The sequence below is a fragment of the Orcinus orca genome, chromosome 13, assembly GCF_937001465.1.
Source record: "Orcinus orca chromosome 13, mOrcOrc1.1, whole genome shotgun sequence".
NCBI classification, from domain to species: Eukaryota; Metazoa; Chordata; class Mammalia; order Artiodactyla; family Delphinidae; genus Orcinus; species Orcinus orca.
In genome coordinates, this window is record NC_064571.1 from 712,887 (window position 1) to 739,906 (window position 27,020).

Below are 27,020 nucleotides of genomic sequence, written 5' to 3' on the forward strand. Positions count from 1 at the left end.
AGGCGAGTCTGGACGACGAGCGTGAGGGAAGGTGCTGGGTGTAAACCCGGGCTTCAAACAGCCAGGCTGCATTCCAGACTTCGGAGGCGCTGTGTGTGCGGGGACTTCTCCCCCCTTCCTGTCCTCAGCCCCGGCCTGGAGGAGGATGAAAGTGCAGGCGGGCGTGCGTTTAGGCTGACGATGAGGGCGAGGCTCGCGGGCACGCTAATGTGGCAGCTTCAGCGCTTCCTGTAACAGTTTTACTTTTTTTTTTTTTTATCCAAAGCCTGCTTAAAGACAAACATTTTTTGTGAAACTGCTGGTAGTTCATTTTGTGCAGGAACCGTGCAATTAATCTTGTTTACATTAAAGAGACAGGCTGCCTTTGCCAGCTTTCTTGAGCTATAATTAATGAAGATCAAAAATGTTACAAAGACATAATACTTAGCTCAGTGCAGATGCGGCCGAGCCACAGCTGCACCCATCGTAGGAACACAAGGAAAGCCAGCATCCTTCCCTTCGGAATCGCTCGGATCCATCAGAAGGCGAGGGTCCTCAGGTGTCTTCCCTCCGCAGGCTCCCTGGTGGGCCTGGTGAGACAGGAGGCTTGGGCGTCAAACGGTTTTCTATGCCCCGTCAATTATGCTTTAAATGCAGCTGGAGGCAAGAGCATCTTTCCTCACTCAGCTGAAGTGCATCCAGGTGTGGGGCTGTGGATACGGAGTCTGGGCACTTCAAGCAGAAGGTGGTGACGAACGTGGCGGCCACGGACCCTGGTAGAATCATCAAGCCCATGGCGGGGGTCTGATTTAGAGCCGCGTTTGACGACTATTGTTAGGAAACGAGAGATTAAATATATAATTATCTTCCCCGTGACCCTTGGCTAAATAAAGTCACTGAGGGACAGGGTACAGGTGAGCAGGCAGAGACTTCTGAGGCTGGTGAAACACCAGATGAGATGCAGGTCTGTGCGGAAGAGGCGTTGAGTACGATATGGAAGGGCAGGCGTGTGTTTCACAATGTTTCCAAGAGGAGTTGGTGCGGAGTGTTTTTCCAAGCATAGTTTCAGGGCTGGTGGCTGCGTGGATGCAGCAGGCCCAAAGCACCGACCCAAAGGTAGCAGGTTCTCCAAACCTGGAAGAGGGCAAGTCGGCTTCAGAACATCTGTGAAATTCTGTTAATTAATGAACCATTCAAATGATAAAACATTAGGATGGGGAAATTGCAGCACATATATCACAGGTCTTATCAGAACCATCTGCCGAGGGCACCCCCATCCTCCTACTGGACCTGGAACAGGGTCCTTGTTCTGAAGAGCAAATGGTCCAGGACAAGAATTTATGCCATAGAAACGCCTCCTGTGCTACCCAGGCTGCCATGAGTGAAGGATTTTATAAAGCAGATTCTCTACAGCACATCATTACACTGTGCAGCATGAAATAAAACATTCCCAGACATATGAAGGAGATGGAAAACGTGACCCAAGAATCCAGGAAAAAGCAGTCGATAGAAACAGACCCGGAGACAACCCAGATGTTGGAATTAACAGACAAGACTTAGGACGTCCAATATTAATAGTGTTGCCAAGAGCTTTCGCTGTGTAGCCTACATGTAACCATGGACTAGTAGAGGTGGAAGGACACAGAAATCGTCTAGCCTGAGACCCTCACTTCCCAGTTGAGGAAACAAGCCTCTTAGTGGGGTTCTTAACCAAGGCCCCACCCTGGTCCAGCACTCTTTCCTCTACAGCACATTACCTCCATCTCTATAGGGTTATACGAAGGATGTGACACAAAGGCCTCAGACATGCATGTAAATCCTGATAAGACTAACCCCCTTCCATCAAGATTGCTTTATATCGGATTCCTTTCAATTTCCCTGAAGTTCACTACCTGTTGGAACGATCATCACAGAAGCCTCTGGTTGAATTCTTGTCTGACCTCGGACACAGCGTTGCCCAGAAAAGAGGAATAACAGGAAGCTCAGCTCTTTGTGATCATCCGCCACGTTTAGAGGTTCCCTAGGACCAGCCCTGTGGTGTGGCCACTAGAATTGGGGCCCACTAGTCTGGACGTGCACGTGGGACAGACGCTGAGACAATTCCACCGCAGCTCCTGCTGGGGGACTGAACCGGCATAACCATTAGGAAGGGAAAGACAAGAGCCCTCGGAGGAAGAGCCTCTCAGGACGCTGGGAACCCCCAGGGTAGGTAGTTATCAGCCTGGGGAAGAAGCACGAGAAGTGCGGGTGGAGTAGAGCCTGGGGTGTGCCTCCCAGATGCTGGGAGGATGGATGGCGGGTGGCTAGCAGCTGAGTCCCCCAACCTGGCCACTGCCCTTGGGTGGAGAAAGCTGCCTCGCCCGAGCCACAGCCCGTCATGGTGCCCTTGCTCCCATCCAGGGCAACTCGGTGGGCCCACCCCAGCCAATCTGAGGTCTCTGCTGGGACTGCATCACAGCCCCACTTCTCAAGCCCACCTCCCGGTAAGCATCTTGCACGCAGATCTCCAGTTCAGGGAGTCTCTTGGGGAAGAAGAGAAGTAGGTGATGGAGGAACTTAGAGCCGAGGGGAAGCTCAGGCAGAGCTAAGGGGAGAGCGTCCGGCAGGCGTCAGGCAGGGAGCCAGAGCCCGGGGGAGGTGAGGTCTCCCTGTCCCACCCGCAGGCACCTTACGTTGGAACGTGAAAGAATGAAGGTCCCTCGCACCCCTCGACTGACCAGCCCTGGCTGCCCACCTGCTCACTGGCTTCAGCCCTTGTCGAGAAACTCGGTCTTAGAGGCTGTTGTCAGCTCTACTGCACCCGTGGCAGCAGCTCCCCAGCCAGGAGGCACCGTCCTGGAAGTCGCCAGGGCACCGTGGCCGCGGCGGAGCCCGTGACCGTGAGCATCGACGATGGATTTGTCCCGCTCGCTGCACCCACAGTTCCAGAGGCAGGAGTTCCAGCTGCTCCCAGACACACCAGAGTCTTCAGAAACCTCAGGACGTGAGGGGACTAGCCTCAGTCAGCTCACAGGCCTTTAATGTGGAAGGGGCGTGTCATCCTGAGGTCATTTCCAGCCCCATCTGCCTCTAAGGCAGCATGAAGACCTAGCCCATGAGAAATCACAGGCTGTGTCCGGCACTGTTTCCGCTGAGCCACTCCGGAGTTAGGGAAGAAATGAGAACATGTTTCCCGTGTGGCATTCAGGGCTGGCGGGAGTGGATGTCGCTTATGTGGGCAAGATTATTTCCCGCAGCCCCGAACCAGTCCTCCAACCTCAAATGATTCTTGTTTATGGGCAAGAGTAGGGATGTCATCACAATTGTTAGGAAAAAAAGTAAAGTGAGTCACGCACTGGTTCTGAGGCTGGTTCTGAGGAGCACGGCAGCAGGAGGATGGTGGTCACGGTGGGTAACTGGACGCGCCAGGCGATGTTCTGACGGACGGGACACAGGCCTCTACCAACACAACACTTTGTAGGATGGGAAAACTGGCCTCACGGTAGCCCTGTTCTCCCATTAACTCGAAAGCAAAATCACCAAATACTTCGCGTGTGTGTGAATATCAACGCCATTGCTTTAGAATAATTATTTTCAAGATAGCCTATGTCCATAGGAAAAAAAATAATCGAGCAGTATAAAAGTATGAAGAACAAAGCAACAAAAAAATTCTACTTCTGCCACCCAGCAACAGTCATTACTAACGTTAAGTTGAGGTTCAAAGTGCGTGCATATACCTGTGAATGTGTGAGCGTGCCTGTGCAAGTGTGTGTGTGCACGTGTGTGCGTGTGTGTGCATGCACTTGTGTGTGTGTGTACCTGTGTGTGTGCATGTGTGTGTGTGCATGCATGTGTGAAGTCCTTGGCACACCTCCAGTGATGAGTTTCTGTCAGCCTTTCTTGCACTGTTCCCACCATGCGGCCTGGGCCCCGTGGCACCCATGGCGTGGCCCCTCCCTCAGGCTGTGACAGCAGTTGTGGTCTGAGACCCTGGACATATGACAAACATATGAAAACAACCGGGGGTCACGACGGGGAGCCACTTGGCTCCAACAGCTCCCAGACACTGCTGGGGCAGGGCTACCCTCTGTGACGGCTCAGACCTCGGGGCTGCACTCCTGACCGGGCACTGCCCTTGCCTCTCTTCCTGACTCCCTTCCTTCTCGGGCAGTTGGGGTTGATGATGGAAATGCAGCCAAAGCCACAGGCTCTGCTTCGCTTTCTGCGTCCATTCGAGGGTTTGCTCATCCAGGAGCCTGGACAGCCCTGAGCTGTGGCCCGGCCCTTCTCGGGTTTACAGGGAAGGCCTCCCAGGTGCAGCTATATTTAGAAGTCAGTTAAGTGAGAAACCCTTGGCCTTGTCCTTGGAAGGGCCCCAGGGCTGCCGGCAAGGGAAACCCACCATCCCGACCCAGGCCGGCTGACCCAGGGGCCGGTTCCTAAGTTCCGGCCTTTGTTTGAACCTTCCCTCCCCACCTGGCGGGAGCAGACCCGGTCCCCTCGCCTCCCTAGCGGCCCCAGCTTGCTCTTTGCTGGAAGGAAAGCATCCAGGAGTTCAGCACCAGGTGGCTGGGGCTTTAATCTAGCCGCGTCACTTGGCGTTTGCAGCCGTAAACGTAGGTCTGAGTGCAGGACTGTGTGGAACGTGGGGAAGGCACTCTGCGTCTCTTCAGTAGATTTCAGAAAACCACCCCTCCCCAGAGCCACCCGATGTTACTGGGGCGAGAGGCCAGCAGGGGAGCGATCCGGAAGGACCTCCGCCCCAGGGCCCTGCCCGCCTCCCCGTATCTCTCCCTGGGGTCGGCGGGGCATCCTCCCCAAACCGTCCTGCCTCTCCTCCTGGTCACACAGCTCATTCGTGGAAAGGGGTCGCTCCCCATAACCTCCCTCAATCCGCGGTCACCCCTCCCTCCCCCCTCCCTGCCGAGAAGTCTTTGTTGAAAGGCCAGAGGCTGTTGCTGCAGAACTGCTTCCCCGTGTGTGGGGAGCTGTACAAACCAGCCGGAGCGCCTCTGGGGAAGCCAAGCCTGCCCTGCACCCCCTGGGCCGGTGGCCCACAGGATGGCGTTCGTGAGAGTGATGAACAAGCACTGACTCCCACGGCCCCACCTGGACCTCACCGACCCCCTTCGCGTGGGGAGCCTGGGGTCAGGAGGCCGACGGGGCCGCTCGGACGGCCCGCCAGGGTGGGAGGCGGCTGGACGCAGAGTTCCCGGGACAGGCCCCGGCCCGGCCGCTGGCCACGTGTGTGTGTGTTGGGTGCTTCTCCCGAAAGTGCATCTCCCCCAAAAGTCTCATTGAGCAGAGTCCTGGCGGTTTAGAAAAGAAGGCCCGTCTCACAACGTCGGCTACCCCCGCCCTTCCCTGACCCCCAACTTTCTCCAACAGTGATCTCGTGGCAGCTTTTCTCCCGGGGCCCTGAGGAACCTGATCTGTACACACGAGGTCCCCGGAGCAGGAGTGGGTCCCTGCGTCAGGGCTATGGCTCGAGGCACCTGCTCCATCTCTGCGTGGGTGGGGATTGTGGGTTTCCGTGACCAACGGTGGTCGCCAAGGGGACTAGAGGTGGGGGTGACCTTGGGGGCTTCCCGAGATGAGCTGACCTCTGGTCTGAGTCGGTGGTTGATTCTGGAAGCTCCTCCCACAGGCCAGCGTCAGAACGGGGTGTGTTCTTTTGTCACGAATTCAAACCCTGTGTCCAGGCGAGACAGCAGTGGCCCGAATGTGGCTGCTGGGGAATGAGGAACACCGGGTGAGCCCAGCATTGGTCCGTGCACCAGGCTCCCAGGTAAAATCGCTGTGCGTCGGAAACACAGGCCTCTGATCCTGAAAAAGGAGAAGTGACAATGACGGCAGGGTTTGGTTGGTGAAGCGGGCTGCGGTTGCCCCGTCCGTGTGGCAGCTGTGTGGCCTTGGGCCAGCCCCTGACCTATCTGGGCCTCAGCTGTCTCAACAGTAAAACTACAGGGCTGGACCCAACTGTGCTCTGAATGGCTCCAACGGGTGCCAGGGAGGAAGCTCACATCGGGCAGGGGCGGCAGGAGGCGGGGGCAATGGGTGGTCTGGGTTCTGACCTCTCTCAGGGCGCCCCCGCGGCTGGGGGATCGGGACCTGCTTCTTCAGACCCTCCGAGGAGGAGAGTGGCCATTACCCTGGGCTTGTGCATCGGCCCTCCGTGGGCTCTGGTCCTTCGTCTCTGGAGCTCTTTCCCCGGGGGGGCACGATGCTACGGGGGCCGTGGGTGGAGGCCGTCCAAGGGGCCTGGGGCTCAGCTTAAAACCTGCCTTTTCTTTTAGGGCGTATTCATTCCTGCTGTGCCTGCCGGGAGGCCCTCAGACCCGGGGGCAGTGAAGGTGGGGCTGGGCGGGGCCGGGGTCCCGGAGCAGCCCTCGCCTGCAGCCCCCGCACAGATGAAGTGTGTCTTTCAGGTGACCCCTCGGGAGAGAATGGCCCACAGGAGAGGCGGCACACGGATGGCCTGGCTGCCCATCCTGGTGGTAAGTGGCCAGGGCACCTGGGTAGGTTCCAGTGGGAGCTCCACCCGGCCGTGCCCTTCACCAGCCGTGTCCTTCTCGGCCTGTTTGTGTGGCAGCGACACGGGCAATCACACACCCCCTTCACTGCGCTCTCCAAGGCGCCAGCAAAGCCCCGACTGGCCCCGGGCCCGAGGTGGCCGCTGCTCGGAGCTCCCTCGCCGGCCGCGTGCTCTGCGCTCCTGCAGCCACGGAGCGGGGGAAGCCAAGCCCCCGGGCTCCCCAGGAGTCGAGGGCCGTGGGGAGGGGAGTCGGGGGAGCTCCTGGGGTGGAGCGTTTGGGATGGAGCCTACGACAGCAGGGCGGGGGCTGCCTGGTCATTACCGAAGTCGCCAAATCAGCGCCGGGGGCCGCAGGGCCCCGCCAGGTCCTTCCGCCACAACCTCCGGAAGCCGACCCCGAGTTGGGGGGCGTCTCCCAGGGCGCGTGGAGGCCAAAGGAGACCCTTCCTCGAGGCAGGCGTCCCTGGCATGCTGGGCCGGAGCGGAGGACGCCACCTGCGGCGAGAACGAGTTCTACAACCAGACCGCGGGCCTGTGCCACGAGTGTCCCCCGTGCGGGCCGGGGGAGGAGCCCTACCTGGTAAGACCCCGCGCCGCGCCCGCCCCGGAAGTGTAAGAAGCGCAGGCGCGGGGGAGGGGGCGGTGTCCTGCCCCGCGTGGCTGGCGGCCTGGACGCGGCCTCGCCTCCTCCGGACGAGCTCCACGCCGTGATCTCAGGTCCGGGAGCCCCAGCGCGGCTGCGGTATTTGGGGTTCTCGCGCAGCCCCGAGAGTCGGGCGCCCAGGCCTGCAGCTCCACCGGCTTGAGTTTATCCGGGACCCGGCGGGAGCGGCAGCGTGGGGCCGGGCGCCGCGGGGCAGGAGGGCTCAGAGGGACCAACATCGGGTCATGGCGGGCGCGGCCGCTGACTCACCTGTGTCCCCGTCCCCGGCCAGTCCTGCGGCTACGGCACCAGAGACGAGGACTACGGCTGCGTCCCCTGCCCCGCGGAGAAGTTCTCCAAGGGCGGCTACCAGATCTGCCGGCGCCACAAGGACTGCGAGGGCTTCTTCCGGGCCACGGTGCTGACGCCGGGGGACACGGAGCACGACGCCGAGTGTGGGCCCTGCCTGCCCGGGTGAGCTCAGGGCCGCCCCGCCCCACCTCCTCTGCCGCCCCAGGTCCCACGGCAGGCAGCCAGGCCTGCGGATCAGCAGGGCGCACATGTCCAGGGTCGGGGTCCCTCCCTCCACCTTCTCCGGGATGGGCCGCCCACCCAGGCTCCGCGTGTGTGTCCCTAAGTGGACATCGTCATCATGGCACCTCTGAGCTCTCAAATCAAGGAGATCTGTTGAATACGTTCAATGAGACAACACATGTGGAATGCTCTGGAGGAAAGAAAACCAAGATTCCATACCAATGTATTATTTTTGGTATTTTTAGTATTCTGGAAAAAACTTAGTGTCAAAAGCTACTAATAGAAATATTTGAGACATATGGTGTCTGTAATTCCACCACAATTCTGTTATGTGTCAAAAGTCTTCCCAAAAAAGCAAAGTGAAAGCACAATTAGCCTAAAAGACAGTCTTCCTTCTTAGACAAGACAGTAAGTAGTAAGTTCCCCTTGGGAGAAGGAAAGTACAACCCTGACACCCAGTGACTACCTCCCTCTGGTGGTCACACAACCTGTGCTCACAAGGGCTGCAGATAGAGACTGAAAGCAGTGGTGAAGGCCACTGGTGGTGGTGACAATGGTAGAGGTCATGGTGGTGATGCAGGTGGTGGTGATGCAGGTGATGAAGGAGGTGATAGAAGTGATGGAGGTCAGGGTGGTGGTCATGGTGGTGATGGAGGTGGTGATGGAGGTGGTGTTGACGGACACAGTGATGATGGCAGTGGTCATGGTAATGACGAAGGTGATAGAAGTGATGATGGAGGTGATGGCAGTGGTCGTGGCGGTGACGCAGGTGATGTTGATGGACACGCTGATGATGGCAGTGGTCATGGTGATGATGGAGGTGATGATGGCGGTGGTCATAGCAGCAGCAGTGTGAACAATATTTCGCAGCCGGCTTGTCACTTGTTATCCGCCCGCCCCTCCCACCTGGAATCACTGTATTGAATTAAGAGGAGATAGAAAATAAGAAGACTGTGTGCAAACAAGAGCAGTGGACGTTAGTCTATAAAAAAAGGGAAGTGCACAAAGACCCTTCAAGTTAGAGACAGATTGAAAGTGAAAAACTCTTTAAGATGAGGGAGATATTTTAAGCTCGCAGAAATTAACCTTAGTTCAAATGTATGCTGGGAAGCATCTATTTCCTCCGCCATCCCCCTGCTGCTGACCATCCCCACCCCGAGTCTCTGCAGCTTTCGGCCTTCGGTTCAGACCCGCCTCCTGAGCTGCAGACCTGCATGGCCACGTATCTGCCTGATAGGCCCGCATCCCCATCCCGGACACAGAGTACGATCCAAACTATTTGTCAAACGGGTACAGGAAGCAGGGGAACATTATTTCTCAATGTGCAAAGAAACAGGTAGCTACACCCAGGGAGGATAGTAGGCTGTTCCTTTAGAAAGTTTGATAAGAATAAAAGTTCTCGGGCTTCCCTGGTGGCGCAGTGGTTGGGAGTCTGCCTGCCGATGCAGGGGACAAGGGTTCGTGCCCTGGTCCGGGAAGATCCCACATGCCACGGAGCGGCTGGGCCCGTGAGCCATGGCCGCTGAGCCTGCGCGTCCGGAGCCTGTGCTCCGCAACGGGAGAGGCCACAGCGGTGAGAGGCCCGCGTACTGCAAAAAAAAAAAAAAAAAAAAAAAAAAAAAAGTTCTATAGCTGCCAGCCTTTCATTTAGTTGTGGAGGTTATCGTGTTGCTCTCTGCCCACCAAAATGAACGTATCGGAAGAAGTAGAATTGAGGTTTTCCCACCAGTGACACAAGCATTGCTGAGGACTTTGTGCAGACACTGCCCGAACAAGAGAACTTCAGTAGGACCTTGACCTTAGGTGGCTGGAATCAGTCCCTCGTAACATACACTTCCTAGGTCTTTGCCTTGACTGGTTTTTATTGGTGCAGACACATAATTCACGAGAGAAACGCAGTTTCGAGGATTAACTACAGCCGTGCCGAGGAAAAGCTTGCACACCTGGCCTTGCTCACCTCGGGAAGAAAATAGTGCTCTTTGCAAAACCTCAGCTTACTTTGAGAGCTTCCGGGTGTGAGAATCGGGTCTGACAGGCACAACCTGGCGTGGCAGCTCCTGTACTTACTTTGAGAGCTTCCGGGTGTGAGAATCGGGTCTGACAGGCACAACCTGGCGTGGCAGCTCCTGTACTTACTTTCGTAAACCTTTGACTTGAGAGCCCACCAGGTGGGTAGTAGCGAGACAAAGAGGAGAACTTTGTTCCTCTCTTTGCAGTGGAAAATCGGTGAGGGCAGGTATGCCCAGTCGTCTAGGGGTCCAGGAAGGACCCCCCTTAGTGGCGGGGGACGGGGGCCAAGAAGAGGACAGGGCTGTCTGAGGCAGATGCTCAAGACAAAGTACAAGGGGCCGTGGGGCTGTGGTCCCTGTGGCCAAGCGGAAGGTACAGGCAAGGCTGTGGGGATGGGCAGGGGGCAGGGATGGCAAGTCTTCACTTGGTGCCGCTGCAGGTCCCCTGCGGACTTCGCGGTCGCGTAGGGTGCTGTCAGGCTGCGTCCAGAACAAGGAACCCGGCCGCTTGGGGAAGAGACAGGGGAGACGGGACCAGGCAGGGGAGTCGTGGGAGCGGGCGGGAGCAGAGGCAGAGGAAACCTTTAGAGCAGCTGGGAGATCCTGGTGACAGAGCCGCAGACCGGATTGTGTGGGATGCCTGCCCAGCCAGCCGTGAGGGCGGTGATGCCTCTTGCTGGGATGTGGCTGCAGGAGGTGGAGGGGAGATGGAGGAGGGGTGTGTGGAATTCGAGGCGGTCCTAGTGTCCAGACCAGGACACCTAACACGTGGATGGAGACAGGTGTGGAGCTCAGGTCCGACCTCGGAGTCACCTGCACGTTCGTGATCTGGATGGGCTCCTCCCATGATTCCACTTCGCAGGGCAGGAAGCGGGTGGGTGAGGTTCGCCCGGGCCGCTCCGACCCAGCTCAGCCCTGCGAGTGCATCCTGGGGTCTGTGTGGCCGTGTCCCTGCCTGTGGTTTGGCAGGCGCTGTGTGTCAGTGGGAGGCCAGGCCCTGGCTGCACAAGGAGCCGTCCACGGGCTTTCCTGTGAGAAAGGCTGTGCAGGAGGCCGGGGAACAAAGCACGCAGAGAGGCTGGATTTCACTGCTTCCCCACGACAAGCTCCCGCTGGCCGCGGCCACTCCCTGCCGGGCCTCCTAGGACGGAGGGAGGATGGGGTGAAGTTCATGGCAGCTTCTGCCCGCCAGCACGGGGGGAGGGCAAGGGAGCGTCCGCTAGCTTAGGAGCCCCGAGCGGAGGAAGTCCTTGGGGAGAAGCTACACCCTGTCGACTCGGAGGAAGATTCCAGAGGCCCCGTATGAATTGAGTCTTGTCTTGGGCCCCCCACCTTAATCAGCCCTTGAAGAACAGGAGCAAACAGAAAACAGAACTGGGGAAGGGCACAGTGTAGACCAGAGTGTGGGCAGTCTGACCTTTACACAGAGACAGAGCGCCGCGGGGCCCTAAGGGAACAGCCAGCTTCGGGTGGAGGGAAATGAAGCAGCTGAGCTGCGTCCTCACCCCCCCGTCCCGCCCAGGACAGGCCGAGTGAGCCCCGAAGAGAAAAACGTTTCTGAAAATTTCGGGGCGCAGCAGGTGCTGGAGACCAGCGATGGGTTGAATGCAGGCCCAGTTAGGAGGAGGCCCCTGACAGCTCCTGGAGGAACATGCTAGAAACCCTGAGAACCTGCTTCTCACTGGGGCTTCAGCTCATCACACCGCTGGGCCCAGGAGCCTTGTCAGGCTGGGGCACAGCTCAGACAGCCTCCCCAGCAGGGGCCTGTGTGCCAGGAAGACGGAGGAGGGCCAGGGTGGGGGAGGGTCTCGCCTAGACACCGCTGCCCGTAACGCCGCCAGGCTGCAGACTGTGCCCGAGGGGCCTGCCTGCCCTCCTGTGTCCGGCTTTGGTGGCGGGCATGCCGAGTGGTCAGCACGCTCCGTGCTCACGCCTGCTCACCTGTCTGCTTTGTCTTCTCTCCGCCCCGCAGCTACTACATGTTGGAGAACAGGCCTCGGAACATCTACGGCATGGTCTGCTACTCCTGCCTGCTGGCGCCCCCCAACACCAAGGAATGTGAGTGTCTGCGCCCCGGCAGTGGTCCCAGCTCAGCTCCGATACCTCGCGTTACACGGGAGCTTCCCACCCTGGCTCGTGACCGTGAGAGCACAGAGATGATCTGCACGCTGGCGGCAGGCTGCAGGTCCATGGGGCGGGGCAGGGTTGCAGTGGCAGAACCACGAGTCAGATGCAGGTCAGCACCAGTGCAGGACCTCTGTGAGCCTCAGTTTTCTCATCCGTAACGTGGACCATCCATCTCTCACGATCTTTGCAAACACCCACAATGCCGAGGTGTTTTGCTGAACGCTGCAAAGGGCTCAGCAGTTGTGAGTTCTCACATGTGTTTTATAAACCAGACGAGGCCAAGGGAATATGAGGATTGATCACAACGCACGTGCCGTAAACAGTCTCTCAAGTTTAGAATCTCACCTCGGGCTGCTTCTTTCCTGCTCTAATTTTGGTTTGACGTTCTTGGGTGTCCATTTATGAGGAAGGGCCAGGAATCTCTGCTTCAGAGAAGGCAGTGTGTGGCCTCTCAGGTCTGTGGTCGGGAGAGACACGAACAAGGTGGGACAGGTGGACGGATGGACGACGGGACGGCCGGGAGGGAAGTGGGGGTCTGGTCCTGGGCTGCGTGCGGCCCTGCTCCCATTCCAGAGAGCTTGAGGGTCTGCACTGGGGCCCTGCCCACCCCGCTTTCTCACAACATCTTGTCAGGGAGACTAGAACAAGGGCCTGCCTCCTGAAAGCACCAGGAGGAAGCAGAGGAGGGCTCCTGCCCTTGGGATCGGCTGGAGGAGATGCCTTGGGCAGTGGGAGGGCGTTCCCTCCCGTCCAGAGTCCTTAAGTAGATGAACCTGGCAAGGACAGTTTGCACGGCTTTAAAGCTGAGCTTTCCCACCCAGCCAGATGCTAATTAATTCACAGATTAGAGGAGGGCCAGAGGCCTGGGCTGCCACTTCTGTGGCTTCTGCTGGGGAATCTAAACGGGTCAATCCCAGGGGCCTTTGGGATGAAGTCCTGTCTGGGAAGACGGCAGACACTCCCCTACCTGCTGAGAAAAAGCTCTTTGCTGTGGAACCTGGGATTCGTGCAGCTCTTCCCCACGGGCCTTCATCTGAAAGCTCACGGGGCCCGTGTCCTCGTCCGGGGGGGACCCCACTAGCCATCCCGAAGCCGGAGAGCTCTCAGCCCGGGAAGCAGCCCCTCCTCTCCTCCAACACGAGACCCATCACACAGGGAAAGATAGCAGAGTCCCCGAATCCAGCAGACTTCGACAATGAGCGCGTAACCCCCGGCCCCCAGCCCGTAATTAACTGCTTATCTCAAGAGCGGCCCCCAGTGGGTTCGCAGGATCCAGCCCTGAAGGAGGCCAGCAAGGAAGGGAAGCTGAGAGTCAGGGGACCCGGAGTTCTGCTGTGCAACCTTGAAAGTCACCTGACCTCTGTTTGTCCCTCTGGGAAATGGGGAGATGCAGCCAAGAGGCTCTGTGGGCTTACGTGGGGCGTGGAGCCTGCTGGGTAGGGGGTCTCCAGGGTGGGCTCCACCTCTGGGGTCTGCACCTTCCTCTGCGCTGACCTTTTATCTGGGGCTTCTGCTCAGGGGTCAGCAGACAGGGCCAGAAAGGCTGACAGTGACCAACTCATGGGGCTGCCAGCAGCCCCATCCCGGGAAAGCCAGGAGTTGGTCAGGTCCCCGGAGTCGCCGGCTGGATGCCTGGGTCCCACCGGTTGGGATCCCAGAGCCCCTTGCCTCCAGCCTTTGGTTGGATGTAATCGCCTGGGCTGGACCCCCGTGAAGCCAGCCCCTTGACACCCCAGGTTGCTGGACAGTGGACCCTACAGACCACGTCAAAGAGCATGGCATGGACCCCAGGGCAGCGTGTGACACAGGCCCCACGTCTCAGTGCTGGAGCAGCCCAGCCAGGCCAGGCCGCGGGAAGCTGTCCTGCAGGCCGAGCCCTGGGTGTGCCCCCTCCCTGCGCGCAGCGCCCGCCCTTGAAGAAAGAGGCCTCTGCACGGCGGAGCCTCACGATGAGTTTCCACTCCTGGAAAGGTCCTTGACTTTGCGCCCCAGTTTCCTCGTCTGTCAGGGGGACACCCCGACCCCCGTCCAGCATGGTAGGGACAAAGGCGCCCGAAGCGCCCGGTCCAGGGCCAGCTCTCTGCCCAGCAGTGCTGCTGCGCGAAGGTGAAGCCTTGGCCCCAGCGGCAGGATTCCAGCTGTTTCTTAAGGCAGAGCTTCTCAGCCAGGAGGGCGCACACCTGTCGCCTGCTCCTGTCGCAGCTCCCGTGGGGTCCAAGCTGCGTACCCCGAGAGCAGCCAGGCCCTGGTGCTCCGCTGCTGCCCCAGCCTCTGCACCGGGGCCACCCCGTGAAGCCGTACGAGTCCATAAATCGTCCCTAAAAATCCAAACTGTGCCCTACATGGAGGATCCCAGCCGGACTCTGATACAAGCCGGAGTATCCACAGCTTGTGGATTAATAGACCAAGGCCCGCAGAAACTCCGGTCGCCCGCGCCCCCCAACCCCGGCGTGGAGGTGCGGCCACATTAAGCCACGTGCTCAGTGCTCAGTCCCCAGAGCACGACCCCCACCCAGCGGCTGTGCAGGGTCCCGGTGGCGCTGTCCCGAGGGCGCCTGCCCACAGAGATGCCCACCGGCCACGCAGCCTCCCACCCCTCAGTGTGCCCAGAACAGTCCGTCTGGTCCACTGGAGATCAGCGAGGATCCCAGGGCTGTGCAGGTGACACCAGCTGGAGGCCCCTGGGGGTATCATGAATCAGGGCAGAGGCCCAGCTGCCACCCGGCGGGGGCGGGGCACCTGCGGGGCAGGGGATGTGGTCACTGTGTGCCAGCCCCTTCCGTCGGGGGGCAGAGGCATCTCGTAAGTCCAGCCGCCAGCAGCTCTGGCTGTCTCTCTCTAGACCACAGGCCTGGGCGCGTCTGTGTCCCCAAGCCCGTCACCAGCCGCATGGGCAAGCCCAGCAGAGAGGGACAGGAACAGACGGAGACGACAAACACCCACACGCAGAGCCCACGGGGATTTGTCTTCCTGAGATGCGGCTCCAGCTGCCTCAAGCCCCTTAGACAGATGGCCTGGTTCCCAGCAACCTATTTGCTTTTGAAAGGAAATCGGGCGGTGCTTGACGCTGCCCCCCACCCCAGGAGAGATGGCGAAATCAATGCCGGTTAAATCTCGCTTCAGTCACGAGATGTGTCGGACGTTGGTGGGTGGGGGAAAGGCTGAGGGACGTCCCTCTAGGCCCTGGACGCACTCAGGAGCCCACCTGGGAGAGGATGCGAAGACCCACTGCGGCCTCCCGCGCCCCTCTCAGCGGGAGAGCTAGGACTCACCCGAAGGCCAGCAGTTGGCAGTGGCGGGGACCGCGGGCGTGAGGCTGGCGTGGGGAAGGGGCTGCCCCGCCGTGGGCAGAGGGCAAAGGGCAAAGGTCGGCAGCTCATAGGGGTGAAGGCCCTGGGCTGCAGGAGCCGAAATCTCCAGCGGAGGCACCTCTGGTCCTGGGACACCTGAGCAGCCGGCGGTGTTTTACGGACGAGGGAGGCCGCCCAGGGGGACAGCGGCCCAGTCGGGCTGCGGGGACCACGTGTCCTCCCCCCTCCCCCCCGCGAGGGTCTCCAAACAAACAGAAGTGCGGTCACTCGGGGCCAGTCCCCCACTGCCTGTCCCGCCCAGCCTCCACCCTCTCCACCCGCCCACCTCCAGAGCTGCCCAGGTCCTGCAGGGCCAGGACGGCCGTCTGGACACGGGGGCCCCGCGCACCTGTCCTCACTCAGGCAAACCCGAGCCGCGAATGACCCCGGACCCGGAGAGACAGAAGCCAGACGGGAGGAAACGTATTAAAACACGATCCTCTTCACGAATCACAGAGCTCAGTCAGACCTAAGGAGGTTCTACCGTCCGGGCGGTTTAACAGGACAAACCGCTGCCGACTCAGCCGACCCAGAACCAGACGCTGCGACACCGTTCACGAAGGAGCCAAGTTTGTGCTTCACAGTTTTGAGGGAAGGAAACCTCATCTCTGTTCTTAAGCCGTTCGGTCACAACTGTTTCAAAAACGTTATCAGAGGAAGATTCTAGAGGGAAATACATCAAAATCTCAACTTTAGACCGTGAGGCTGTGGGTGATCCTCTCCCTTCTTTCTTGGGTTCTGATATTTTCCAGGTGTTAAATCACGAGCCTGTATTCGTTTTATAACTAGAAGAAGTATTACAAGAACGTCCCTGTTCGATGCAATGGAAGGAATCCCTCAGGTGTCTCCCCCCAAACACGCGCGCGCACACCTGCTTCTGTCCTCCCCACGGGTGCTCGTGGAGACCGAGTCTGAATCCCTCGGACTGAGCAGCTGTGAACCCGTGTGTCCCACGTAGGGAGCAACATCGCCGGCGAGGTCCGGGCACTCTGTAGGGTTGTCATGAGCTCTAAGAGGTGAAGGGGCCCCGGCCCAGCCCCTTCCTCATGAGAATTCTGGATCCCTGGGGCTGGGGGCGCTCAGCCCGCAGCCTGTGCTCCATCTCCAAGGCTGGGGCAGCCGGGTCCTTTCGAGGGACCCATTGTCACCGCCGTCCCCACAGGTGTGGGAGCTGTCTCGGGAGTCCCTGCCAGCTTCCCGCGCACGCCTGGCAGTAGCACCCTGTCCCCGTCCCAGCTCGTCCACAAAGGTAAGGCGGCGAGGGTGCCGGCCCCAAGGGGTGGCCGAGAGTGAGGGGGGACAGGAGGGTCATCAGAACGGGACCTTCCCCACCTCGGATCACTCCCCTCGCGTGTCAGTCGCGCTCAGGCCCTGGCTGCTGGAAGTTAGCAACTTTCTCTGCAAGGAGGGGAGCCAATCCCTCCACAGGTGCCGGGGCCCCTTGGACCACGCTGGTGACCCAGGTGTACGCAGCAGGGAGCCGGAGGGGAGGCCAGCCCCCTGGGGTTGGGCCTGACTCAGGGGAGCCTTGCTGGCTTTCAAATGAACCTGCCCACCCGACACTTTAATACTTGTTTCCAGTAACTGTGCTTCACCCCCAAGTCCTCAAGGCTGGGGGGCTGCAGGACCCTGGCCTTGGTGTCTCTCGGAGCAAGACTGGGGCTTGTTCCCGTGCTGCCCGGTTGGGAAGCACGTTCCGGGCCCACGTCTCAGAATCCCAGGGCGCGCGGCCCACCAACCTGACCCCTGCATTCACACGGAGCACTGAGGCAGGAACTTAGCTGAAGTTCTGGACCTCACTTCCTCCAGGACGGAGGTGGCACCAGCACAGAGGAAAGGAAAACACGAGGACCACCCAGATGCACCCCACCCGAGGGGCAGCGCCTGGCTACCGGCTCTAGTGCCTTTTAACAAAGAGGGGCCGGCCTCCCTGTGGGGGCCGGGGGCGGGGGGCCTGGGTACCTGGATCCTGCTTTGGGAGAGCGGGTCCTGCTTGGTTCCCTCAGAGAATTAGGACCCGTCTCCCTTTTTGGGGAGACGAGCAGAGGAGGTGCATGGCAGCCTGGGCACGCCTCTGCCTGGGCCCTGGGCACACGGAGCCCGAGGCTGCAGGAGAAGCTGGAGCCCCACCAGGGATCAAGTCTCGGCCCTCGGAGGCGACGCTTCCACCCCGGCTCTTGCTGGGAAAAATCTTGGATTGAACTGTCTTCAGGACAGTTTAGCTCGTGGGCCCCCTTCTCTCCACACCCACCTGCTGGGTCCCCAAAGAAGTAGAACCGAGAGCAAACACCCGGGAGCAACCTGGGCATCCGCCGCCGCTGGCCAGCAAGGGGGCCGGACGGGCAGTCCCGACGTGACGGCCGGAGCGGACTTTTAGCGCTTGGTTCTCAGACGAAGCCAGCGTTTTGGATCCCGAGGGTCCCCTGGAGGGTCAGCGGCAGGGCCACTGCTCACTGGGGCCGCGGCCTCGCAGGGCGGCCCGAGCCCCGAGTCACGGCCTTCTCTCCCGACCGCAGCAGAGCTCTTGGGCCAAGGACACCTGGCCACGGCCCTGGTCATCGCCATGTCCACCATCTTCACCATGGCCGTCGCCCTCGTCCTCATCATCATGTTCTACATCCTGAAGGCCAGGCCTCCCGCCCCAGGTGCCGCCCCCGTGCCCCGTGCCCGCCCCCCCCCACCGCTCCCCCCGACGCGAGCCGGCCGCCCACGCCCTCTGTACCCACAGCCTGCTGCCCCAGCGCCCCCGTGAAGAGCCCGGAAGCCCCCGTGAGCCAGGAGGAGGAGAAGAAAGCGGCCCCAGGTGGGGGGCAGCCCCTGGGCCGGGCGCCCGGGAGGGCGTGGGCTGAGGGCCGGGCGCGCGCGCCCCTCCGGGGAGGCCGGACGCTGACGCCTCCCCGACCTGCTCCCGTCCCCACAGACAGCGTGGTGATGTTCTCCGAGCAGGACGAATTTGAGAAGCTGACGGCAGCTCCGGCGAAGTCGGCCAAGAGGTGAGTCGGGCACAGCAGCCCACGGTGTGGCGGGCGGGAAGGGGCGCTAGGCCGCCTGCTGTCCACGCCGGGCTCCGTGTCCTGCCCCTCCACGTGGCGCCGCGGCGGGGCTTCGCTTCCGTGACCCACTTGCTAGGACACAGGGCTCTTTGTTTTTAAATCGATCTTCAGCCAAACCACAGGAGGCGAGCAGGGTGCCTATGAGGAAGAATGTGGTTCTTCGTCTGCGTGGAGTGATTTCGAGAGCGTGACTAGGGCCGCGGCCTGGGCGGGGGCAGGGGGGTGACGTGAGCCCCCCTGCCCCCCGTGGGGGGGTCCCGAAGCCCCCCGCCCCGCCCCCGTCGGAGGGGGTCCCCGGGCGCAGGCTGTGTTCAGCTTTGTTTCCAGTAACTCCAGGCGTCTGCGGGGTGCGGCGCCGGCCCGGGACCCCGTCTGCTCGGTGGAGACTCGGGTGTGGACGGCCAGGAGGTGGGGAGGCCCCAGAGCGGTGTCTCTCCGTCTCAAGGCCCGTGCCCAGAGCCGCTCGGCACAGCGGGGACAGCTGCCAGTGCCCACAGTCCCCACTGCTGGGGCAGCGGGTGAGGCCAGCCAGCCCGGGCACCTTTAACCCTAACCCTGTCTCCGTAGTGAAAACGACGCCTCATCGGAGGAGGAGCAGCTGCTGAACCGGAGCCTGGACAGCGACGAGGAGCTGGCCCCCGACGGGCAGGGCCCCTCAGAGCTGTGCCTGCTGTCGCTGGTCCACCTGGCCAGGGAGAAGCCATCCACCGCCACCAAGGCGGCCGGGGTGAGGCCCACGCCCGGCCCCCAAACACACCGCCTTCCACTGAGCAGGCGCTGCTGAGTCCGGGGGTTCCTCCCACAAGCCCCGCCAGGAGGCAGGTTCAAAAGGAGGCATTAAGGACAGAAAAGTTAGTTCCCTTACTGTGCAGCTTTATAGAGGAAAAGAAAAAATAACAAACCAAGAGGAGAAAGTTTAAATGGCTTGGAACAGCACAGGACAGCACATCCTTTGTAAACATACTGGAATATACCCACCCAGACAAGACACACACGCACGTGCACACACACGCCTGCCGCCCAGAGAACGGCCGGGTGCCGCGGGGGCCGAGGTGCAGCCTCGGGGTCACTCCCGACAAGGATGTGCCCCGGCTGCCCAGCTCAGCGACCCTTGGAGGGGGCCTGTGGGGTCGTCCCAAGAGATGGTGGCTCCGAGGGCCACGTGTGCACCCCAAGCCGCCCGCTCTGGAGAGCGCCAAACGGCTCCGTGCCTGCAGGAACCCCCCTGCAGGCTGGGGCCCCCAGGTCCGTCCTGCCATACAGACCGAGGCCAGACGTGGCCTCTGGTCGTCTTTGAGTCTGAATGTCCAGTGGAGCCCAGGAAGGCCCTGTGAGCAAGGAGGGCGCCGGAGCTGGGTGACCCAGGGCAGAGGCTTCCTTCTGCGAATCTGACAGCCGCTCCTGCCAGGCCGCGGTTCAGCGTTTCTGATGGGAAATCGGGAAGGCGGCTGCTCGCCAACACTGAGGTGGAGAATTAGGTGCTTTGCTGCCGTTTTCTCGCTTTCTGAAACTTAATACTCACCTTTTTTCGTAGATTCAGAGTCGAAGAAAGAAAATACTGGACGTGTATGCCAATGTGTGTGGCGTCGTGGAAGGTAAGTGGAGGTCCAGGGGGCACTTATTCCCGGGGACCCTCTCTGGCCGTCTGGCTGGGTTTGGCTCTTGGGTCTTTCAGTTTCTCTCTCTTGTTCAGGTAGCTAATTTCTATTCCGCTATCCAGTTCACTAATTCTTTCCTCTTTATTCTGCCATATCTACTGAGCTTTTAATCTTGGTTATTACATCTTTCAGTTCTAACATTTCCATTTGGTTCTTTTTTTTTTTTTGCGGTATGCGGGCCTCTCACCGTTGTGGCCTCTCCCGTTGCGGAGCACAGGCTCCGGACGCGCAGGCTCAGCGGCCATGGCTCACGGGCCCAGCTGCTCTGCGGCATGTGGGATCTTCCCGGACCGGGGCACGAACCCGCGTCCCCTGCATCGGCAGGCGGACTCTCAACCACTGCGCCACCAGGGAAGCCTCCGTTTGGTTCTTTATACTTTCTTTTGTTAACCTTTCTATTTTTTCTCATCTGTTTCAAGTGTCAGTATGTTTGTAATTACTTGTTGAAGCACGTTTATCGCGGCTTCCCTAAAATCTCTGTCAGATACCCCAACATCTCTTGTTATCTCAGTGTCAGCACTTACTGATTGTCTTTTTTCACTCATTTGAGATCTTCCTGGTTCTTGGTCATGACGAGTGAGTTTCTATGGAAACCTGAACAGTTTTATGTGATGTTCTGAGACTCAGGGTCTTACTTGAAGCTTCTGTGCAGCTGGCTTCCTCTGACACACCTGGGCAGGGGAGGGGCACCCCTTGTCACCGCCAGGTGGCCGTGGATGCGCGGGTTCCCACTCGGCCTTCGCTGACACCCGTGGGGGTGCGGGTGGGCACCTGCTCTTCCGAGTGGTCCCCACCAACACCACGGGCGCGGGGAGGCTTGTTACCAGCCGGTGAGGAGCAAGCCCCTGTCCCTACCTGGCCCTGCCGACACACCTGGTGCTACGGCCTCCTGGGGGTGGACGCCCAGGCTCCCACTCAGCTTTGCTGGCCTTGGAGGGAGTGGGACCAGGGCTGTTCTGTGTGTCTGGCTGTAAGAGGGCAGTCACTGTCCGAGTGTTTTCTTCTTGCTGAGAGAGCAGGCTTTTGACAGGCGTTTTGTCTGTGCTTGTGGGTGTGTCCCAGGTCTTCAGCTGTGCTACCAGGAGGAAGAGGGAAGAGCGTGTCTACTGCATCTTCCAGAAGCGGAAACACATTCTTTTTTAAGTGCCTCTGGCCGAGTCTGACGTACAGTGGGGTCTGAGGAATGCTAGGCCACTGACTTGGCAGTGACTTGGCTCAGATGACACCCACGCCAGGCTGTCCTTGGAGCACCTTTCATGAAGGTGACCGTGGTCCCCATAAAGGGACCTGAGTAAGAGTGGCCCGTATCAAAGGCGCTGGTGATGGCCCACCATGTCCTAGAGGGCGTCCTGGAGGGCTGCTTGGGTCAGGGGAATGGAGGGGCTTCGCGTGTGGCTGGCAGTGTCCCGGGAGTTGTTCACCTTAAGCATATATTCTGTGTGGTTTTCTGCATTTGTGTTTTATTTTACAGTTTTAAAAAAGAGTCTAGAAAGCCTTTTCGAAGGTGCCGCGCTTCTGCCGATCTCTGACCGTGGCCCTTTGTCGCGCAGGCCTCAGCCCCACGGAGCTGCCGTTCGACTGCCTGGAGAAGACCAGCCGGATGCTCAGCGCCACGTACAACTCGGAGAAGGCCGTGGTGAAGACGTGGCGCCACCTGGCCGAGAGCTTCGGGCTCAAGCGGGACGAGATCGGGGGCATGACGGACGGCCTGCAGCTCTTTGACCGCATCAGCACGGCCGGCTACAGCATCCCGGAGCTGCTCACCAAGCTGGTGCAGATCGAGCGGCTGGACGCCGTGGAGTCCCTGTGCACAGACATCCTGGAGTGGGTGGGGATCCCACCGCCCGCCGCCCCGCCGCCCCCGGCGTCCTGAGCGGGGCCCGCGGACCCCGTGGCTGGGCTGCCTCCCGTGCACCAGGGACGCCTTGCTGGTCCGAGAAACGGGAGGAAACAGGCCCGTCTCCCGGTCTAACCAAAGACAGAAATCCACGTGGACACGCCAACCCGCCGGCCTCGCCAGCCCCAGCGAAGTCTGTGCGCATCCGTGCGTCCTACCCGCCACTCCCTCCTCCGCGGACACGGTCGGCCCCACCCGTGTGCACCAGCAGTGCCGGGAGGACAGACGTGAAGCCTCTGGTCCCTGGCTGCGGGGAGTTCACAGCCCGGGAGAGACAGACGTTCGCCTGGAAGACGGCACACAACCCGAGCGGGGGAGCGCTTCCTCTGGGAGATGAAGCAGGTGGGCGGGCGTCGCCACGAGGAACACAGCTCCAAGGCTGCGAAAGCGGCAAGAGGCAGGCCCCGCGCCACGCCCTCCCGCTCCAGGCTCAGCGTGGGTCTGAATCACCCACGTGGCCCTGGGTCACCGTCTCCCTGCAGCCCTTCCGGTCACACGGAAGCCCCTGCCACCGGCCCCACGCGCTGGTCCGCAGGGCGTCCGGTCAAGGGCCGCCGCCTTGAGTCCAGCCTGGGGGCCGGGGTCCCTGCACCGCTTCCCGCTCTCATCCGCACTCGGATGGCGCCCTCTGCGGGCAGCAGTGCTCAGGGACACAGGCCACTGGCTTCAGACAGAAACAAGTGGTCGGCTCTGCTTGGAAAAGGAAATCACGACTTCCTGAGAGGCCAGCCACGTAACCCCAGGTTTCCTCGTGGCGCCTTCCGAGCCCGTCACGGAACGTGAGGCCTGCAGCCACGGAGCGCCTGGGCTCGGGGTCTGGGGACCTGGTCTGCTCGTGCCAACGTGGGCCATTTTCGTCCCCTGCCAGGCCTCAGTTTCTGTTCTGCAAGTAAGAGGTTAGTCTGTGATTCTGAATCAGGGAAGATAAAGTTCAAGTGAGCAAAAATGAAATGGAGCTGCAGGAGGTGCCAGGCCTTCCTAACGTCAGCATTCCTGAACATCCCCCGTGTGTCACAGGACTTTTAACAGGCACGTGTCCAGTGTTTCACAGTAACTTTGCTGACTTCATGGCCCTTTAAACATACTGTAGTAAGTTTTATCAGGAATCTAAGTTGAATAATAATATTTTTAGGCATTTATTGAGTGTATGGCTTTCCACCTTTGCTCAGCAAATACAGGAAACTATATATATATTTCTTTTTTACCAGAAAGCCAACCTGGTATTTCTGGAATGCATGCTACCCTAGTTGGTCATGGATTAATGTTCCCGTAACATACGGTTGGTGTTGATTTGTTCATATTTCTTTTAAACTTTTGAACCTCTTATTCTTACTTTCTTTGACAATTTTTGGTACTGGGTTCATGCTATCTGTATAGAATGAATGTTTTTTCCTACATTCTGGGCCAGTTTAAATAGCTTTAAATATTTCCTCTTTGAAATGTTAAAACAATTCACCTGCAAAACATCTGTAATTAATGTCATTTTTAAAATTAATTTTCACGCTTCTATAAGACTTTAATGATTTTCTACTGCAGATTTCTTGAGGCAATTCTGAAAGTTTGTCTTTTTCTAGAAAACAGTCCATTCCATCCAGATTTTCAAATTTATCAACATAGGGCAATACGGAATTTATTCGTAATTTTAAAAGCCTCCCTTACTTACCCTAAATATATATTTTTATTCTTCACATGTTGCTGGCTTTCTGTGTTTTGCCATGTCTGTATACGTATTTTAGTTTTCAGTTAAAAGCAATCTCTTCTGCTTTTAATAGTGGTTACGCTGACATTTTCCAAAAGCCTTCTTCATCCTTCCTTCTTCTGTCGAAGTCAATACTGAGATGGACGGTGAAAATGCAGAAAGCTGATGCTTTCACTAGAGCCCCCGCTCTGCACCTAGATCCCAGGGCCCCCGTCAATTCTGCTTTTGACATCGATTAATAGAGTCTCATCCAAACACTCTTAACTATTGCTTTCCCCATTATTTACCCTTTTGAGGAATTTAACGTTTCACTCCATTTTATACACAAATTACAACAGATCTTTAAACCTATTTACGTTTCAGTGGTTCCAGAGCCCACTACAGTCTTTCGGTACGAGGCTGAGTTAATAAACTCAATTTTAAGTTGGTTACAATAATCTGTGCAGTTTCTTTTCTCAGGAATGGTACGTAAGTGGATAACTTCTGAACACCTGCAAATCTGAAAACACCGACGCCAGGCATGTTCACTAGGTGTGAGTCCTCCCGATTGACCTCTGGCACCGCAGGAGCTGGCTTGCTTTTCTCCTCCTGCAGGTAGCGGCCCATCACGCCTGGCGTGCGCTCACGGGCCTTCGGTCCCCACTCGACTCCGGCTCTCAGCTCGGCTTCTGCTCGGCCTGTGCCCCGTGGCCCCTTCGGAAGGAGGCGCCAGCCCCGCCGCCGTGCGCCGCCGCCCTCTCCCGGGACCTCCCCTGCCCCCCCAGCGCTGGCTCCACCTCCTCAAGCACTGGTGATGGGTTTCTCGCGTTCACTGTCGCTTCTGCATTTTTAAGTGCCTGTAAGCCTCACCATCACATTAGCCAGCTCTTTATGGATTTCTGTTTCTGCTTCACAAAAAGCACAGTCTCTCACATTCTTTTGAAGGGGCCCAAGTTTCCTGAGACTTTCTTCCAGATTCTGAAAATGAGACTAAATGCTGGTAGAGGACAATCTCTGTGAGTCTTCAGGATGATTTCCTCTGTGTGTCAGTTTTCTGTCCTACGCCCCGAGCTCTACCCAGACCTCTGGCTACGTCACTCACCTTTGATGGCAAGAGAGCTCTCTGGGTGCGGGAACTATGGCAGCTAAAGTGTGTGTACATACGCTTCTAGAAGGGGGACTTTTAACATATTAAGAAAACAGAACAATGACACGCTCTAACCTTGTTCCCACATGAACGCCAATTTATTCCAAAGGATTTTCCTAAAACATTTTTACAAAACGTAACTCCAGGCTCTTAACCCTGAAAATTCCATCGTGTACATTAGTACCACCTTAGCCGAATGGAAAAAATCCACATTCCACAGCTTCTACAGGTTCCATTTTAAAGGTTAAAAGAATTTTTCCATTTTTCATGATAAATGATGCTACTCATAACTTACTTGGTCGTTACTTTGGTGATTTTTACAGTCTTACAAGTAGCAACGCATAGGTAATACCTATAAATAATAATGAGCCAGCCTAAGGGTTTGTACTGGAGGCCAGGGAGCTGCATTTTGTTAAACCCAAATTGAACAGAGTTGAATTCAGGTTAATACAGAGAAATGCATGCTCTGGATGTGTCGTCCTTTGTATTTCTTGAAGCATCAGATGAACTGTAAAGAGTTCAAAGAGCTTCTTATTACTCCTGTAAGAGAATGAGCACATTAATTTAATTACACACTTAGGAACAGTGAGAGATACGTTATGTGTAAGTGTGGGGAAATGGATAACTAAAGGATTAACATGCCAAGACAAACAAAATAGCTTGTATGAAATAGGCCTAAAGTGGAAAAGTATTCAAGGAGAAAAGAGAATATTTTATCATCCTGAAACGTGCACCCTATTCACTACTGGAGCGGACTTTTCCCTCACAGCCGGAAAGAGTGAAATACTTGACCACCTTATTTTAAGTAAGCTGGGCTTTCTAACGCAGCAGAATATTACCTGGCCTCTTGACTTGGCTCCAAAATACCTTTGCAACCATCCTCTGCATAGTAACCAATCAGTAACTTCACTTTCGATCAGTGAGAATGACACCTGGTAGCGTATTTCCCATTTCCTTGTGTACATCCATCTGTTTGCCTCTCCAGTAACCCCAGTGACCACCACCCGATACAGAAGGGTTTACAGATTTACCCTGAGACTTGCTTGGGCGTCAGCTTCTCCCAACTCCTCATTCAAGCTTCGTTCTAGTTCTTCATCTATGTCTGAAATGAACACGGACTACAAAACACATTGCCAGCCGTAAAGCACTCTGGCCCAAGGACACAGCTGCACTGGGCACTACTTCAACAAAGCCCAGGGATTAAGAGCTGAGAAGGAATTAAACCTAAGTGACGCCACTGCAGCCTTGTGCCACCACAGAGGGTAAACTGGCAACAGGCCTCCTCGAGAATTTACTGATTACAAATCGAGACAATCACAGCCCGTCGGCCTGCAGGCAAAGGAAGACAACGAACTGACAAGTTTAGCTGATACCAGAGCTAAACTCGTAAGTTGGTGAGTTGCGTATGAGGTTACAATTTGACAATAATTCCCTACAGTGCGGTACGGTGTGCGACACCAAACAGAAGAGACGGACCTGCGGTCACACAACCACAAGGAATTTCAGGATGCGTTGTATTCACCATCCCTGCATGCTGAGGCCTGGCGAGACACCCAGGTTCGCTGCCATGGAAGTCACAGGCGAGGGGATGGGGGCGGGGCGGGCAGAGGAGCTGAACCAGCCCAGCGCTGCACTGTCATAAAAACGCAACGGACAGAAGGTGCTCAGAGGTGCCTCAAGGGAAACACTGGCATATACAAGACTCCAGGAAAACACGGCTTAAAGCCTATGTCCTTTTTTTATAATTTATAAACTGGTTTTACCGATGTGTGCATTGGGGAAAGAAGAAATATGAAAAGAAAGCCCTCAATTCTTGCAATAAAACCAAACCAGTGGCAGTAGCATGCCCATAAGAGTTTGTTACCAGCATCATTTAAAATCTTTTCTGCCTGATTCATTCTCTTCCCTAAACTCACTGCAGTCAATAATAAGGATCTACAAAATAGATTGTTTTATTCTCTCCCTTATTTTCACCTGTTGCGTCGCAGAACACCAGTGTGCAGGAAGCTGTTCGAGGGTTCACTCTGTCCCTAAGCGTGTGGTCTTGGATCAGTGTTAATATTCTACACATTTACTGGAAACTTTGATTTAGTCATCACAGTTGAGCCACTACAGGATTCGGAAACATCTAAATGACCACAGTAAGATACGTCCTAACAAAAAATGTTAGAAACACGAAATTCTTACTTGATTTTGGACAGTTTCTGTAGGATGATGCTGAGCTTCTCTAGGATGTGGAGGTCGAGCTTCGGGCCCCGGAGCAGCACCGAGCAGGTTCGGAAGAAGAGGGAGCAGCTGCACACCTGCAGGAAGGGCTGCAGGAACCCTGCGAGACAGGCAGGTCCGCGGTGAGGGGCCAGCGCGCCTGCGGATGGGCTCACCAACACTGAACTGGGTGTTCATTCTTTCCCCTCCTAAACTATGGGGAAAG

General features: G+C 57.7%; 2 protein-coding genes across 14 annotated transcripts in view; one reads left to right on the forward strand and one right to left on the reverse strand.

Moving 5' to 3' along the window:
* The first annotated feature begins 2,871 nt into the window (after positions 1-2,871).
* EDAR (ectodysplasin A receptor) lies at positions 2,872-22,316 on the forward strand. Its single transcript, XM_049696187.1, is given in 12 exon segments — positions 2,872-2,962; positions 5,347-5,468; positions 6,255-7,073; positions 7,429-7,610; positions 11,652-11,737; positions 16,319-16,405; positions 17,676-17,801; positions 17,804-17,959; positions 18,077-18,149; positions 18,777-18,936; positions 19,744-19,804; positions 21,418-22,316. Coding segments are annotated over 12 exon segments (2,286 nt in total). The 3' UTR covers positions 21,741-22,316.
* A 2,344-nt stretch (positions 22,317-24,660) lies between these two features.
* The window catches only part of CCDC138 (coiled-coil domain containing 138), a 47,631-nt gene continuing 45,271 nt past the window's right edge, over positions 24,661-27,020 (reverse strand). For 9 of the 13 annotated variants that reach the window (XM_049696169.1, XM_049696168.1, XM_049696167.1 and 6 more), the window contains 2 exons: positions 26,777-26,915; positions 24,661-25,129 (listed from right to left, as the gene is read on the reverse strand). In XM_049696169.1, coding sequence (XP_049552126.1) covers positions 24,964-25,129; positions 26,777-26,915 — 305 coding nt within the window. In that variant the 3' untranslated portion in view covers positions 24,661-24,963. Of the gene's footprint in view, positions 26,223-26,776; positions 27,009-27,020 lie in introns of those variants that run through there. The other 4 variants (XR_007470950.1, XM_049696164.1, XR_007470951.1 and 1 more) reach the window with 4 other exon arrangements.